The sequence below is a fragment of the Arabidopsis thaliana genome (assembly GCF_000001735.4).
Source record: "Arabidopsis thaliana chromosome 1 sequence".
NCBI classification, from domain to species: Eukaryota; Viridiplantae; Streptophyta; class Magnoliopsida; order Brassicales; family Brassicaceae; genus Arabidopsis; species Arabidopsis thaliana.
The window spans coordinates 17,008,855-17,024,371 of NC_003070.9; the positions used below are offsets into that span (position 1 = coordinate 17,008,855).

The 15,517-nt window shown below is 32.7% G+C and overlaps 3 protein-coding genes and 1 long non-coding RNA gene across 9 annotated transcripts; 2 read left to right on the plus strand and 2 right to left on the minus strand.

The window, feature by feature from the left end:
- The first annotated feature begins 196 nt into the window (after nucleotides 1-196).
- Nucleotides 197-3,075, plus strand: AT1G45000 (AAA-type ATPase family protein). Of its 2 annotated transcripts, NM_103580.5 has the most exons (10): nucleotides 197-468; nucleotides 741-860; nucleotides 956-1,092; nucleotides 1,182-1,343; nucleotides 1,503-1,589; nucleotides 1,681-1,767; nucleotides 1,862-1,999; nucleotides 2,207-2,398; nucleotides 2,496-2,594; nucleotides 2,679-3,075. In NM_103580.5, the coding sequence occupies exons 1-10, from the start codon at nucleotides 366-368 to the stop codon at nucleotides 2,751-2,753; spliced, it is 1,200 nt and encodes a 399-aa protein (NP_175120.1). In that variant the 5' UTR covers nucleotides 197-365; the 3' UTR covers nucleotides 2,754-3,075. The 2 variants fall into 2 exon arrangements, with proteins under 2 accessions (NP_175120.1, NP_001117440.1); NM_001123968.1 differs by lacking the exon at nucleotides 2,207-2,398 and having other exon boundaries at nucleotides 287-468; nucleotides 2,679-3,032.
- An 846-nt stretch (nucleotides 3,076-3,921) lies between these two features.
- AT1G07287 lies at nucleotides 3,922-4,205 on the minus strand. The gene has a single exon (NR_139222.1). It is a non-coding gene; the product is annotated as an other RNA (long non-coding RNA).
- A 325-nt stretch (nucleotides 4,206-4,530) lies between these two features.
- AT1G45010 (TRAM, LAG1 and CLN8 (TLC) lipid-sensing domain containing protein) lies at nucleotides 4,531-6,666 on the minus strand. Of its 4 annotated transcripts, NM_103581.5 has the most exons (5): nucleotides 6,322-6,666; nucleotides 6,085-6,225; nucleotides 5,867-5,986; nucleotides 5,088-5,183; nucleotides 4,531-4,769 (listed from the first exon to the last, which is right to left on the minus strand). In NM_103581.5, the coding sequence occupies exons 1-5, from the start codon at nucleotides 6,547-6,549 to the stop codon at nucleotides 4,659-4,661; spliced, it is 696 nt and encodes a 231-aa protein (NP_175121.2). In that variant the 5' UTR covers nucleotides 6,550-6,666; the 3' UTR covers nucleotides 4,531-4,658. The 4 variants fall into 4 exon arrangements, with proteins under 4 accessions (NP_175121.2, NP_001322998.1, NP_001322999.1 ...); NM_001333239.1 differs by having other exon boundaries at nucleotides 4,535-4,769; nucleotides 6,085-6,643; NM_001333240.1 differs by having other exon boundaries at nucleotides 4,537-5,183; nucleotides 6,322-6,645.
- A 5,993-nt stretch (nucleotides 6,667-12,659) lies between these two features.
- On the plus strand, nucleotides 12,660-13,941 carry AT1G45015 (MD-2-related lipid recognition domain-containing protein). 2 transcript variants are annotated; one of them, NM_148539.3, is made up of 4 exons: nucleotides 12,660-12,876; nucleotides 13,189-13,272; nucleotides 13,368-13,534; nucleotides 13,644-13,941. In NM_148539.3, the coding sequence occupies exons 1-4, from the start codon at nucleotides 12,783-12,785 to the stop codon at nucleotides 13,758-13,760; spliced, it is 462 nt and encodes a 153-aa protein (NP_683380.1). In that variant the 5' UTR covers nucleotides 12,660-12,782; the 3' UTR covers nucleotides 13,761-13,941. The 2 variants fall into 2 exon arrangements, with proteins under 2 accessions (NP_683380.1, NP_001185155.1); NM_001198226.1 differs by having other exon boundaries at nucleotides 12,830-12,910; nucleotides 13,644-13,927.
- Nucleotides 13,942-15,517: the final 1,576 nt, after the last annotated feature.

Below are 15,517 nucleotides of genomic sequence, written 5' to 3' on the forward strand. Positions count from 1 at the left end.
TTCAAAAAACTAAAAATTAAAAATTAAAAATAATTAAAATTTTCAAAAAATCAGAATTTAGGCAGAACAAATTGCAATAAAGTTTTTATTTCTTGTTTCTACAAATTAAAATATTTCTGGACGTATTTTTTAATCTTAAGAAGATAGGTTTCTTTAATTAATTTTTTATTCTTTATTTTAATTTTTGGAATTGAACAGAAGCTGATGAAGTGAATGATAACGGATCCACCCAGCCGGACCCAAATAGCCCCAAAAGCCCTTAATTCATAGCTAACTTAACCCATTCCTCAAGAAAACAAAATTACTTTAAAACAGAAAAAAAGTTGATAAATTGCTTCAGTGTCAAATTCTGAGATCTGTAAAAGATGAGCGACGGAGACGACGCTGCTAGACGCCGTACCGCGGCGGTGACTGATTACCGGAAGAAGCTCCTTCATCACAAGGAGCTCGAATCCCGTGTCCGAACAGGTTCGATTTCAAAATCTTCCTCATTCTCCTCTTTCGTTTTCTGGGTTTAGTTTGTGGGTCAAAATCGAATCTAGGGTTTTTTCCTACTCTTCGTTCCCATTAGAAATCTCGAGACTTTACTTCAATTAGTGACGCGATTTTAGGGGTTTTGGAGTTTCGAATTGAATTGGTTCCACCGTTTGTTTCACTTGATTAGTCAATTTTGAAGTCGATCTCAAGCTTAATTTCACTTGTTATAGTTCTTATAAACTGGGTCTTGTGGTTATATGCAGCTAGGGAGAATTTAAGAGCAGCTAAGAAGGAATTCAACAAAACTGAGGATGATTTGAAGTCTCTTCAAAGCGTTGGCCAGATTATTGGAGAAGTACTACGTCCTCTTGATAACGAGCGATGTAATTTTCTATCTTGCTACCTTATGTTTTTGATTGAATACTACACTTTGTGTTTTCTATCATCTAAAGGTGGAATTTTTTCTTCTTCTTTTTAGTGATTGTTAAGGCAAGTAGTGGCCCTCGTTATGTGGTGGGTTGTCGTAGCAAGGTGGACAAGGAAAAGCTTACTTCTGGAACTCGAGTTGTCCTGGATATGACTACGCTGACAATTATGCGAGCCCTTCCTCGTGAAGTATGCTTGATTTCAGTATTTTTGCTTTTTTTTTTTGTAGCTGCTTAGTGTATTTGTACTGGTTTTAATTCGATGGTATGTGTTGGTAGGTTGATCCTGTTGTTTATAACATGTTGCATGAAGATCCAGGCAACATTAGTTACTCAGCTGTGGGTGGTTTAGGTGATCAGATCAGAGAACTTAGGGAATCTATTGAGCTGCCTCTCATGAATCCTGAACTTTTCCTTAGAGTTGGGATTAAACCTCCTAAGGTACTTGATCTCTCTCCAGTCCTTTCTTTTGTTTTCACAAACTATCTCATGATTCACTTTTTATGTTTCCCTGTGCCGTGGTTACCTGCATGAATGGCTAAAAAGAGTTGAAACGCACTTCAATTTCCATAATGCTAATTTTCATTTCTCTCATTCCAGGGTGTCCTTCTGTATGGACCTCCGGGTACTGGAAAAACTCTACTAGCTAGGGCTATTGCCAGCAATATCGACGCCAACTTCTTGAAGGTTTGATTTTGTTGTTGAAGGTTTGGTTTGGTGTTCTTTTTATTATACCTTGTCTGTGCTAAATAAGCTCTTTTTTTACCTTTATGTTTAGGTTGTATCTAGTGCAATCATAGACAAATACATTGGAGAAAGTGCTAGGTTGATTCGAGAAATGTTTAACTATGCTCGTGAACATCAGGTAGAATACCATCTCTTTCCTCTTGTCTTATACCTTGATATGCTTTATATTGAAGTTCATGAATTGTCTCTTAACACTCCTTCTTGGGGGCTAGCCTTGTATCATTTTCATGGATGAAATCGATGCTATTGGTGGACGCCGTTTTAGTGAAGGAACTAGTGCTGATCGTGAAATTCAAAGAACACTTATGGAGTTACTTAACCAGCTTGATGGGTTTGACCAACTTGGAAAGGTATGACCTATAGTTTTAGAATAGTACTCGTGCATAAAACTGAGTGGTTACGGTGTGAAACTTGCTTGTTGGGGATAACTTAGTTCAAGGTAGTTTTGTTTTATAACTCATGTTTCAAGTGGTTACTTTCATTGTTAAATTTATCTGTTTCCCAAAATTATTTGTACAATGGAATATCTTCTGATACTTGGGAGATAATACTATTAGGTGAAAATGATAATGGCCACCAACAGGCCGGATGTTCTTGATCCAGCACTTCTCCGTCCGGGTAGGTTAGATAGAAAGATCGAGATCCCGTTGCCAAATGAACAATCAAGAATGGAAATCCTCAAGATCCACGCATCTGGCATTGCCAAGCATGGAGAAATAGACTATGAGGCTATCGTGAAACTTGGAGAGGTTTGTTTGTTTTTCTTAAATGTCACTGCGTTGTAGTTTTTGCCTTTGTTATATATTATAGATCCCACTGATTGTTCCATTCAATCAACATCCTTAGGGTTTCAATGGTGCCGATCTGCGTAACATATGCACTGAAGCTGGAATGTTCGCAATCAGAGCAGAGCGTGACTATGTAATACATGAAGACTTCATGAAGGTAGAAACAAAAATAAATACTCCGCATGTTTACATATTTTTTTGTACCCAAACTTTTCTGCTTATCAAATTGTCTGTTGTACAGGCTGTGAGAAAGCTGAGCGAGGCCAAGAAGCTTGAGTCGAGCTCTCACTATAACGCGGATTTTGGGAAAGAGTAAGAAAAGAATAAGCTCAGAGAAGAAGAGAGGGCCTAAAGGGCAGTGAAAAACTCTGTTATTCACTTTGAAAAAACAAGCTGATGATTCTGTTTCAGTTTCTCAATGTTTTGTTTTGAGGTTCTAGTAAACACAAAAATTCTTGTTTTAGTAATGACAACTATTTTCTGTTTGTCCTATATTTTTTTATTTTATTTTCTGATCAAACATGCATCCTGTATATCTAAAATGTCAGAAAACTCAAGTGTCGTAATCACAAATCTTAGCAATGATTTTTCATATAAAAAATGTTACAAAAATCAATTATTAATTTATAATATTAGTGGGACCATATTTTTATATAAGATTTTTTAAAAAAATTATTATCTTATTATTTTATCGATTTTAGTTAATTTTTATATTTGTCCGATCTGGAACTAGCAAAATTTATTAATTTTTCTTGTTTATTAATTTATAAAATTTATACTGTATTCCTATCAATAACGATGAGTGCTACAAATGTGTGAAATGCGATTCAGATCTTCACAAAGTATTTGCTAGCCTTCCTTGCAAAAAATATTTACTGCACAACTATAAACTCATTCTACAACTTCTGTGAGCTAATCATATCCTATTACGAATGATCAATATAACTTTTACGACTAAGTAATCATTTCTATAGCTTTTTATGGTGAACGATTTTGTCGACGACTTTATAACTGTCAGTTCTATATGTACCACAAAGATTAACAATAGATGGTTCTACATGCTGATGGTAGACAATTTTACTCTTTTGAAAAATGAACCATAATGAACGTTAATTTTTGTCTTAATCTATTGACAAACGTAAAAGCATCCTCAACGGTGAGGCTCTCTGAAATGATCATTGGATTAATAGAAAATATTAATTTTATGATTTTCTTATTTAATTAAATTTATAATAATTAATTGAATTCCATCAATAGATCAAAACATGGTGAATCATCAAGAGACTCAAACATCCATCCTTTCACTGGACCTGCTTTTGCAACAAATACACCTCGTCTGGTTGAAATTGGTGAATCATCAAGGCAAAGTGAGAATACAGTGTCTGAGCACTTGATGGAAAAAGGGGATTCATCTAAGAGAAAGAATATGGCTGGTCCTAGGAATGAAGAAACTGTTAGGCAACACAAGCATCAAGATAAAGATCAAATGATAGGAGGTATTCTGAAACCTCCTAAAAAACGTTAACACTCTGCTAATTCTGTCAAAGTTTTTGTTTAGGCTGCAATGGAGGCAGCTTAAGGCGTATTGGTTTTTTGATTTAGGCTGCTTTGGTAACTAGTTTAGTTCGGCAGCTGTTGCTTTGAATAACTATGCGGATATGGTCATGTATTAATTTCTGGTTATGGCATATCTGCTATAGTTTCGTTTGCTTTGAGTTCAAGTGGAGACAGCAGCTCCTGGGTTGCAGAACGATGAGGATAGGGTCATTTTAAGACTTTTTGGTAATGACTTATCTGTTGTTGGTTCTGTTTAAACATGGAGTTCTTGTTGTTTTAGTTTCAATTCCATGTTGTAGTTTTCTGAATGTTGTCTTATGCTGTAGTGGAAGTTCCACTTTGTAACTTTTACAAAACTGGTTTGAATAAAAGGCAACTTATGAGAAAAAAAAAAAAAGATCAAAACATGTGGTAAGTGAAGTCTTAAAAAGTAAAGACACGGCTCTTAAACGAGAGGTTTAAAGTCGGTTGTTTCACGAGTGGGTCTCTCTCCATTTTTTTTTTTATTGTTTCAATTTTTCGAATTTGTGTGAGAGTTTTCTGTTGGAAATGGTCTGAGACATTTTTTTATTATTATTTTATTAATAAAATAGATAAATGACCATAAATAAAAATAAGAAAAAAATATTTGGATTGAATCAGCTTTTGTATATCTCTAACTAAGCTAAGTAGACTTTTTGTTTGACTTTGGCTTCTTAAAAAGTTTATATCTCATCATCCCGAAAATTTTATAGAACCAAAAGATGCTCACGAGTTGTAATCCTGATCCCATTGCCTGTAAAAAATAAGTCCACATATCATTAAAGTATCATATTCAAATTGAAAATTATGATATACTGAGAGATTAATCGACATAATATATATACTTTAGATGATAAAATCTATATTTTGGTTTGGAGAACAATACTTTTGTGTTACAAAAAAATTCACATATTAACAAAACAAATGGAGAAATTGATGAAATCAAAATATGTAACTAATGTAAAACCAAAGCAAAATTAACATATTATAAAATATGAAGATATCTTGTTGACGAAAATAATATAAACACAATTTCTTGGTAGTTGGGAAAGATGAATGAATAAATAAATACCTTGATGAAGATGGGATTATCAGCTGATAGACTGACGTAAACGAGGAAAGGTCCACACACAATTCTCGCCAATGTGAATATAGTGGCAAAACACACCTATCAATATCATCAGTTAATATAAAGCATGTCGGTGCTTAAGTTTTTAGAAGCTTCCTTCATACAATAAAATAGATTTAACTTTGACTTAATGAAATATTATAAATAAATCTAGAGAAGTAGATTTGGGTTTTACAGGAAGACCTAAACTAATAAATCTTCAACGTCAATTTTTTTTCTTTTTCTTTAATAAAGTGTGAAATTTATAGATCGAAAGATAGGTCTATGTACAAGGTAAAATGTCATAATCTAAAACAGGTATCTAAGCTATTAGAAGCAAAAACAGAACATAACTTAGGGATAATGCAGGTGTGACCATCTCTCCATTAAACAAAACGTCAAAAAAATTTAACAATTGCAATTGAAAGTTGCCATTCAATGGAATTAAAACCATAACGACCATAGACTTTTTTTTTCTTCATATCCAACGGTGGTCCCGGTTTTATACTATCCAACTACATAATAAGTATAGCCGTCATCGAACTAGTGACCTAGTGTAGACAGTTTAAGTCAAAAATACTCGATGATTGTGCATTATTCCATTTTCTAAAAGAATATACAATCGTTCTGTTTGCATTTAACTAGGAGTTGATGATGGAGTAAAGACTACATTAACATGTTTTAATATCTATCCATTTAAAACTTGTTTAGATCACACAAAAAGATGATATATGTATACTCACATCGGCAGCTAGATTGAGTTTGGTGTCTTTGTATCCAATCTCTTTGAGAATCTCCCTAAGGTGGAAAAAAGGACTTGATATCTCTGCTACCCACAGTGTAGCCACGATCTCAGATCCAGACTTCGAAACAATAAATGATACCAAAACTTAGTAACCACAAACTCTCATATATCTTCTAATAGTAATCATTGATTTCGAGACAAAAACAATAAAAATACCTTTTGGTATGCAAGTCCAGCTATAAAACCAAGAATGCTAACGAAATGATGAACCGCGTTATCAATGCTAAACACTTGATCGAAATGACAACATATTAGATCGTAGATCATGTACGACAACGAAAACGCCATCACGTCCATCTGTTGTGTGTTTTGTTTTATCACCAGTTTGGTTACAATGTGCAAAAAGAGTGATTATATATAGTTAAGTGAAGTGATGATGTGATTAATAAGAACCTGTTTATGAGATGGCTTAGAAGCAAGGGGACAAACAGGGCAAGACAAATCTTGAACAGAGAGTGTTGCTAAAGTGACAGCGATAGTCGCGTGAGCCGTGGAGAGAAGACGGTTGCTGAAGCTGAATGAGTAGCTTGAGAAGATTCTCCGGGTGAGAATGAAGGCCACACCCCATGAGATGACTCCAAATACTATTATCTTAATTGCTCTTACTTGTTCTTCCTCCATATGATCACTTGATCTCCTTTTTTCGCAAGCCAAGGCAAAATTTTGTTGTGATGACAAGAGAGATGGAGAGGAATAAAAACATTTCAGTGATGTTAGTAGACCGACATTATTGGTGGTATGTTAGTTGGGAATTTTGGGATTCAATGGTGTGGATCCCATACACATTAATGTTTCTGTTAAAAATTGACCTATAAAGATTTGATCCAAAGATTTTGGAATTATTTCGTCTAGCTCTAATCACCCAAGTTATTTCCTTTAAATGGTGATCATTTTTTTTGTTTCTTAGAGTATCTTAAGTTTTGTCCGAAAAAAAGAAAAAGAAAAAAGTATCGTAAGCAAGAAAAAGAAAAAAGTACCGTAAGCAGTAGACATTATGGGACGATTGGTAAGGGTGACTGTAAAGACTTTAACTTTAAAAATAGTAACTGTAGAAAGTTTGGCTGCAGAGACTTTGAATTTTAAAATCTGATCGGTAACAAAAGCTTTAAAAACTGTTACTGTTATTTATTTATATTTATTACTATTAAATATAAATGATATCAAAATTTAATTATGTTGTAACATAGTGACAAAACAAATATTTTATTAATAGTAAAAAAAATTAAAATACAAAATTTCTTAAATAAATATTCATAACAAACAAAATGCAAATCTATTACTCATTCATTTAAAATTTTAATAACCAAAATTTGCATTAAGAAGTGGGATAAAGTGAGAAAAATTATGGAGCTTCAGGATTATTATGATAAATGTTGTTTTGCTTCGTCAAATTATCCAAACGATTTTTCCCTTGTTTCGAACATAAATTACTTCCAAAATTATTATTAGTATTCTGAAGAATTCTTTCTTTTTGAATAGCACTTAAACCTTTTTTTGTTATTATTCAAATTTTAAATGACCAACATGAACCTTATATTGTTTTTGAAAAATGTTAATTATGTAAACTCTCTTACACTTACATTAATGTTGATGATGAAAATAAAATAATTATTAGTAAAACAGATCTTAAAAGAAAGAGAAAAAACTAATAATAATTAATTTAAGAAAAATGATTTGTGAAAAAAATAAATATAAACTTGTGGAGATTTTTAAATTATCATGGGGAAAAGAAAAAAGAAAGTTTTTAATTTTATTTTGTTTGAAAGCCATGTATTCCAGACTTTACAAAAAAGAAAAGAAAATAAAGAACATACAAAAAACTTAAGGCTATAAGAACTCATTGAAAAACTAAAGTAAAAAAAGCATGATTGGCAAAAATAAAACTTTGAAGACTTTAGAATACTCTCAAACCCTTGAAAGTTCTTGCCAATCACTCCTATGTGTTTATTACATATGGAGTGTGTAAAGAGACTAACGACCAACAACTAACGACCTCAAGACAAAAGCACTGCATATATGTCTTTTCTATAAAATAAGTTGAGGTCAACTAACTGTATTTTTATAAAAGTCGCTATAAGAAATTTGAATTTGTTTTTTTAGGTCGACGGAATTTACTTACTTCCAATTAGATTCTCAATCAAAAGCGGTTTAGAAATATTAAAAATTGACTATACAGTTATTCAAAATATCAAGTTATATTCGTTTTATCTTGTCGTATTGATCCACAACAAACCAAATAATATATTGGGTGAATTAAATTTCACTGCTCAGACGAATGCGAAATTAGGAAAGTATGAGTGATGATTTCATATTTAGTTCTCTCTCCTCCCGACAACAAATTCTGACATATTTGCCCCTACTCAGCAGAGATATTGTTGGATACGTAATGATTGTGCAACATTTAATGCCCCTGAAAAAATTATTGCTAATGTTTCTTACATGGAAATATATCCTTAACATAACTTCAACCCAAGTTGTTAGTGGGTAAGACATGTATATGAATTAGTATAAAAAGAATAATGATACAGTTTAGGATGAACTAAATGTGGCAATAATGTAACCGCTACAGAGCAGTTGGAGTCGCCGAAGCAGGACACAAGTATGAAGATAATTAGGTTAGTCGATAATAAGTTATTTGATATGGTATCATAGATTATATTAGAAGATAGTTGATAGAAGATAAGAATAAATAAGACTATGCCCAATAGTAGAAGACGATAACCAGATAGCAGATAATAAAGTTAATATAGTTGTAGGGCTTCACCACTCGTAATGAAATGTTGAGTTATTACACGTGTAGTGAGAGTACCGCAAAAATTCGTATACGGTAATAAAGTATCCGATAATAAATCCGTTAGGGGTTAAAACTTCAACACGCGCAATAAAATGTCGAGATATTACACAAAGTAAAACAATATGAAATGTCGAGATAATGAGATAGCAGATATTAGAGTTAATATATTCATAATAGAGTTAATATATTCACCGCTCGCAACACGTGAGACGAATTCTGAACCGCAAAAATTCGTGTACGGTAATAAATTATCTGATAACAAACCAATTAGGAGTTAAAACTTCAAAACATGCAATGAAATGTCGAGATAACGAGATAGCAAATAATAGAGTTTATATAGATATAGGTCCTCTCGCAATGAAATGTCGACTTATTACACGTAGGGAGAGTAAATAAAATGTAGAATTCTGAAGCGCAATGTCGGTAATAAAGTATCTGATAATAAATCCGTTAGAGGTTAAAACTTCAACACGCGCAATAAAGTGTCGAGATATTACACAGAGTGAAACAATATAAAATGTCGAGATAACGAGATAGCAGATAATAGAGTTAATATATTCATAACAGAGTTAATATATTCACTACTCGCAACACGTGAGACGAATTTTGAACAGTAAAAACTCGTGTACGGTAATAAATTATCCGATAACAAACCAATTAGGATGAAAGAGACGAAGAAAAAATATGAGGTAAATATAGATTGGACCGAAACGACGCCTCGATTGAAAACTATCAAAATAATATAAAATTTTGATTCACCCACCAAAATATCCAAAACAAGATCTTCTACTATTCACCTGACACAGAGAAATATAAAAGCTACGTTTAGATTTTTACTAGACATAGGGGTACATGCGTCTTTATTTTTGCAACAGTAGCGCCGAAACTTTTGGGAAATTAGAACCTAAATACTGAATCCACTGAGCATACCTAGTGCAATTTCCCTAATATATTTCTATAATTTCAAAATCATATATTTGCCAACAAAAATAATAAATTCCTTGTTGGCTAGCTACAAATTTAGTACAATGAAAAATTAGGAGTGGTTCAATATCTTTTCTCACATTAATGAGATTTAATCAGCAGCAACCAACTTGTTGGAAGAAATAAAAATTATTGCTTATAAGCATTCAACTTTGTGGCATAAGTAAAAGAATTCAAATACAAATTCTTTCACACAACAAAATATTGGATGGAGAAGGATCAAGAATCATGAAGTAGAAACGAGTGCAATCACCAATTATATTTCATGATATGGTTACCTATTTGACAATCTTACTATTAGACATCTCTAGCTTCCCTTCCTATTGCTTAATTGTTGATCATTTATTTTTGTTTCTTAGAATTCCTTTGAGTAGACATTATGTTCTTTTTACATATGGAATGTGTAAAAAGTTACTATATTTAATCGATTTATTTTAAACATTTGAATTTTGTTTTAGGTCGACGGAATGTACTAACTTTCAATTAAATTACCTAGTCAACACTACAACTAGTTTTGACGATACAAAATAGGTTAGCATATATTAAAAATTGACGTTCGGGTTATTCATAATATCAAGTTACATTTGTTCTGTCGGTTTGATTTGATGCACAAAAATCCAAAAAACATAATTTTGTAGAAAAAACCACACATGCTATAATTCTTTCGTTTCCCTACGAATTAATAGTCTGTAATATAATCATTGGGTTAAGTTATTCAAAATCGTTATAATAGTTTTCTCAATTTTAAAAATCGGCTAACAGAAATATGATTAGACTTCGTAGTAATTTAATATTTTTTGCTGTTCAGGTTTAAAAATGTATAGTATCATATTTTGGGTTGGAAAAAGCATCCAACAAATTGTTCTTACTGATTTTGGCCATTTTTCCACACAATGTGCATAGTTTTTTGGTACCATGTCAAAACTATGTACCACATTACCTATATCTAAAATAGGTTTTGGTGATACAATATTGCGTCGCAAATTCAAACAATACAATTCATTAAAACTTGCTATAAAACTTGACAAAATATTTGTAATATCCACTCTATTCATAACTTCATGGAACAAAGTAGGGTGAGTTAAGAATATATACATGGAAGAAGTTTTAATTAAGAATGTATACATGTAGATTTGATATTTGGGTGAGATTAATCTTGCAACACAAATATTCCAACTATACCCCTATAAGTCAGAGATATTTGTAGGCGATTGAAGAAAGATATAGTGCATTAAATGCGTCGACAGAAACGGGACATTAAATTAGCATACCTTTAGCAGCTACATATGTAACTAACGATAACATAACAAAACAAGTAAGCAAAATGTTATCGAACTAAGTTATAATCTAACATGCTGATGATTATCCCCCTATAAAGAAATTTAAAACCAAATTAACAATATTGAAGACAAGCGGGTTACGAAAATGTTACCCGATAATAGTGTGATTAACAATTAACAAGCCACACAAAGACCTTAACCAAAGGTTGTCAACTACACAACCGTTTTAAATATTTATTCAACACACAAACTATCTAACCTGGTCGTTACCGACTGTAGTGTTGTCGCCTCACATATCAATGTCGCCTTACAATAGAAGAGATACAGTCGGAATTGCGAAGCTAAAGAAGGAGTAAAAACTGGATATTTTGTTTGTTGTCGGATATGTATGTTAATAATTAACAATCTGTTTTGTGTTATCGGATATCAGATATTTTGTTATCGGATAAGTATGTTAACAATCGGATATTTTGTTTGTTATCAGATAAGTATGGTAACAGAAGAGATACAGTCGGAATTGCGAAGTTAAAGAAGGAGCAAAAACTGGATATTTTGTTTGTTATCGGATAAGTATGTTAACAATTAACAATTTTTTTTGTTGACAATCATTTATTTTCGTTTCCGAAAAAAATGTATGGACGAAGTGACACTAATCTAACATAACAGGTAAGAAAAATGTTATCGAAATAAGTTACAATCTAACATGCCGATAATCATCCTCCAATAACGAAATTGAAAACCAAATTAACAATATTTTTTCACGGCCGGTTACTAATTTGTTACCCGATAATAGTGTGAATAACAATCATGTTGGACAATGGTATTTCTCATCAATTATGCGGGACAATAATATCTGTTGTCTGACATAATATTAGGCTAAGGGTAATAAAAAAACTTAAAATATAATAGAGGGATACAATAGTATTTATAAACTGAACATAGAAAAGGAAACAGTAGTATAATGAGTGACTTAATTTTACAGTTTTCTGAGTACATATAGTGATAATACCCAACAAAGTATAGTAAAAGTTAATATTTGTTGAAACAAAAAAAATTCACAAATTCTAAAATCTGAAAACATAGATATTGTTACACTTTCTATACAATTTACTATCATGGATAGGTTATAGATAAAGTGAATTGCAAAACTAACCAAATATAATAATTGAATTAAAAATCTCAGACCTATTTGAAATATTAAGAAAGTAACATATATAGTAAGTAAAATGACCAGAGGTGAAAATGGTGGTGGTGGCTTCGGTCCGGTGATGGTGGCTCCGGCAACTGTGTCTCGAAGACAGTGACTCCGGCGGTGGTGAAGATAATAAAAATATAATTGTATTTAAATTGTTTATATATATTGGGTTATATATATGCAAATTTCTATAAAAATCAATTCGTGTTCGGCAAGAGCGTGTAATAAAACATGAGAAATTGTTCAATATCTTTTCAAAGGCAACAAAATAAAACAAAAAGTCAACATCGTGTTGGAAACTATGCCTGAAGCCAAAAAAAATACTAAATTTTATAGACGAATCATTGAACTCAGTTAATACTTTATTTCTGAAATCATTACACTCAATTTTTTTAAGACTCGCGCGTTACTCGCATATAACGGGGGATATATAATATAGGGATATCGTTTTGATCTGATCAACTAATTTAGCAAAATATTATAATCTACTAGACTATAAAATAGTAAGCATTAATCAAGCATAAGATGTATTACACACTTGTTTGTCAAACCAAACAAAAAATAATACATTTTTCCTCTTTGAAGATCGACGAGCTGATCAATGGCGAAATCTCACTACCAGCCTCTGTTTCTTCTCCTTGCATCACTCTTGTTCTTGCCTGCTTTGCATGCCGTCGATTTTAAATACTGCAACGGTACGTATCAATTTTTTAAGTCTTAAGTTACTTTGTGGGATTTTACCGTGTTGATATATAACACCTATTCTTGTTATTTGATCAATCAAAAGATTTAGTTTGCTCCTATCTCTATAGATAAAACACCTACTCCAAATTAATTGACATACCAATTCTCTTTCCATAATATTTTTGTAAACTACGAGAGAAGTCAACCCTGTAGTATCTCGATGTGAATTCCTACCGAGGTTGACCAGATCAGCCAGTAGAATTTATCATATATATATTTGCATAAAAAGATATGTAGACTTGCCATCTTTGCAACTGTTGTAGGTATTGGATACGTCGATAAAATCACTAAAGTGGAGATTTCTCCCGATGATCCCTCAACTGTTATTACAATCTCCGGTCTTACAAGTAGGCAATATATTTTCTAATTTCCGTTTCAAATTTCTAACTCTCTTTTTTTCTAATATATATTTTCTTGATATGATCCTTTTATGCATATATAGGAAGAGGACTCGTCTATGCTGGAACTGTAGTCGTGGCCAGTGGAATTGGCGAATTTAATATCCCTTTTAAATACTACGACTTTTGTCAGTTGTGTAAATGCCCTATGCTAAGTGGCACCAACTTTGTTTTCACTCTTTCTCAAATTCTCATTCCAAAAGCTTTTGCGGTAACTATTCTTAGTTTTTTACCCTTTTCTTAAAGAAACAAATCTGAGATAAAATGCTGAACTAAGCACTCTTTTTCTATTTTCTTGTTTTTATAACATGTGTTCGTAGAGTGACAAGCTTGCTGTTACGTTGAGTTTAATATCTAGAGATCAAACAGAAGGAGTGTGCGTCTACTTCGATTTCCCTACTTCAGCTAACTCTATGCTTAATCAAGCTAGCGAATGAAAATATGTTTTCAAGTCTTTATCTATATTAGTCTCTCTCTCGCTACCCTTAACCGATTTGTTATGTTGTATTGTTGGTTTGGTTTCTATAATCCGGGACGTTATACCCAAGATGAAATTACTTGATGTTATGGCTTCTCTCATCGTTCATAAAATGAATTTTAATTTATTTTCCAAAGAAATATATCGGAAACGAAACCACGATGATCTTTAACAATGGATTGGCTTTCAACATATAAATACTAGATAAAAGTTTGTGTCATGCTTCTGCTTTGATTTTATGAGTAGTTTATATATATATATATATTGTTAAATTATATACATTCGATAAATATAAAATATCATTGTTCTACCTTAAAATAGGTGTGCAGATTCATATAGCTAGATGAAAGGTAAGAAAATGAGGTAGAAAAACAATTTTTATAAAATTATAGTAAAAATGATAATTGTGTTGAATAGCACACTGATGAATCTTCTATTTGTATGATAAAACTTGTATGACTTTTTAGATTATTTCTTCATTATATATATATATATATATATATATATAGAATTTACCATATTATAATAACATGTCCAAACTAGGAAACTTAAAACGGAAACGTACATAGTGCCTTCCAAAGCGAGTAACACCTATACCCGCGATAGAAGGACAATCACAGAGGACATGTAAGATAGTCTCTTCACCTCCTTCACAAACCTGACATGTACTTGTCTCACCAATGTGTCTACGAAACCTTTTTTCATTTGTCATAATCGCTTGGTGACTAACCAACCACAAAAAGCTCGGACTCTCTCTGGTGCAACCACTGTCCATAATCGATCAAAGAAGCTTGACATATTTTGGCTTCGTAACTCATTATCCGTCAAAAGAGAGCATACGCCGATTTGACTGTAAACCATCCATCCGACGTCTCTCCCATGACAATCTATCCTTTGCTCCGGTCACGTTATCAAGGACCACCGCTGCCAGCTCTAATCTAATATTATGTGAAACAAAAGGCACAATGTTTTCTAGAACCCAGCCTGTACCATCTCGCTAGTAGTCCTTGAGCCACACGTCCACATGACCACTAGGTAACTCCCTGGTTGCTCTCTTTACTAATGATATGTTTGATAACCATTTATCAGCCCAAAATCGTATATTCCAACCATCCCCTAGCAACCAACTGCTCCCATGAAATATTACTTCCCGCAGGTCTGTCACTACACTCCGCCAAGTTGATGAGCTTTCACTCTTTTTCAACATCCAGGTCCAGTCTTGTAGATCACCTACCTTATATTTGCTTCTTAATATCTTTGTGAAAGTAAGAGCAAGACGGCTACTTTAGGTAATGTTTGAATGAACTTTCCTTTTGATATTATTTCACTTGAGTTCTAGGTTACATCACAAGTTCCCTTTTATAGCTAAACAATGCTAGGGTTTCAATCATTGTGAACTGACAAATGTCTCAATCTTGTTATGCTACGCATGTCATCAAGCAATCAAATTTGTTCTCTGTGATGATTGGAGCCGTACAACAAGCGCTCCTCTTCTCTGTCATTATTCTGGCTTTGTTCTCTTGCACAGGTGGACTTAGCCGTTGAGAAGATGAAGAAGACTTGTTGGGCTTCTCAGACTTGCTGGGCTTCTCATTTAAGTTGATATTGGACTTGTTAGGTAAGTGGCCCAATATCCCTTTCTCTTTGTTTACTGCAACGACATCGTCTTGACTCCTTGACTTTCAGCTGCATCTGAGTTCTTCTTCGATCTTGTTT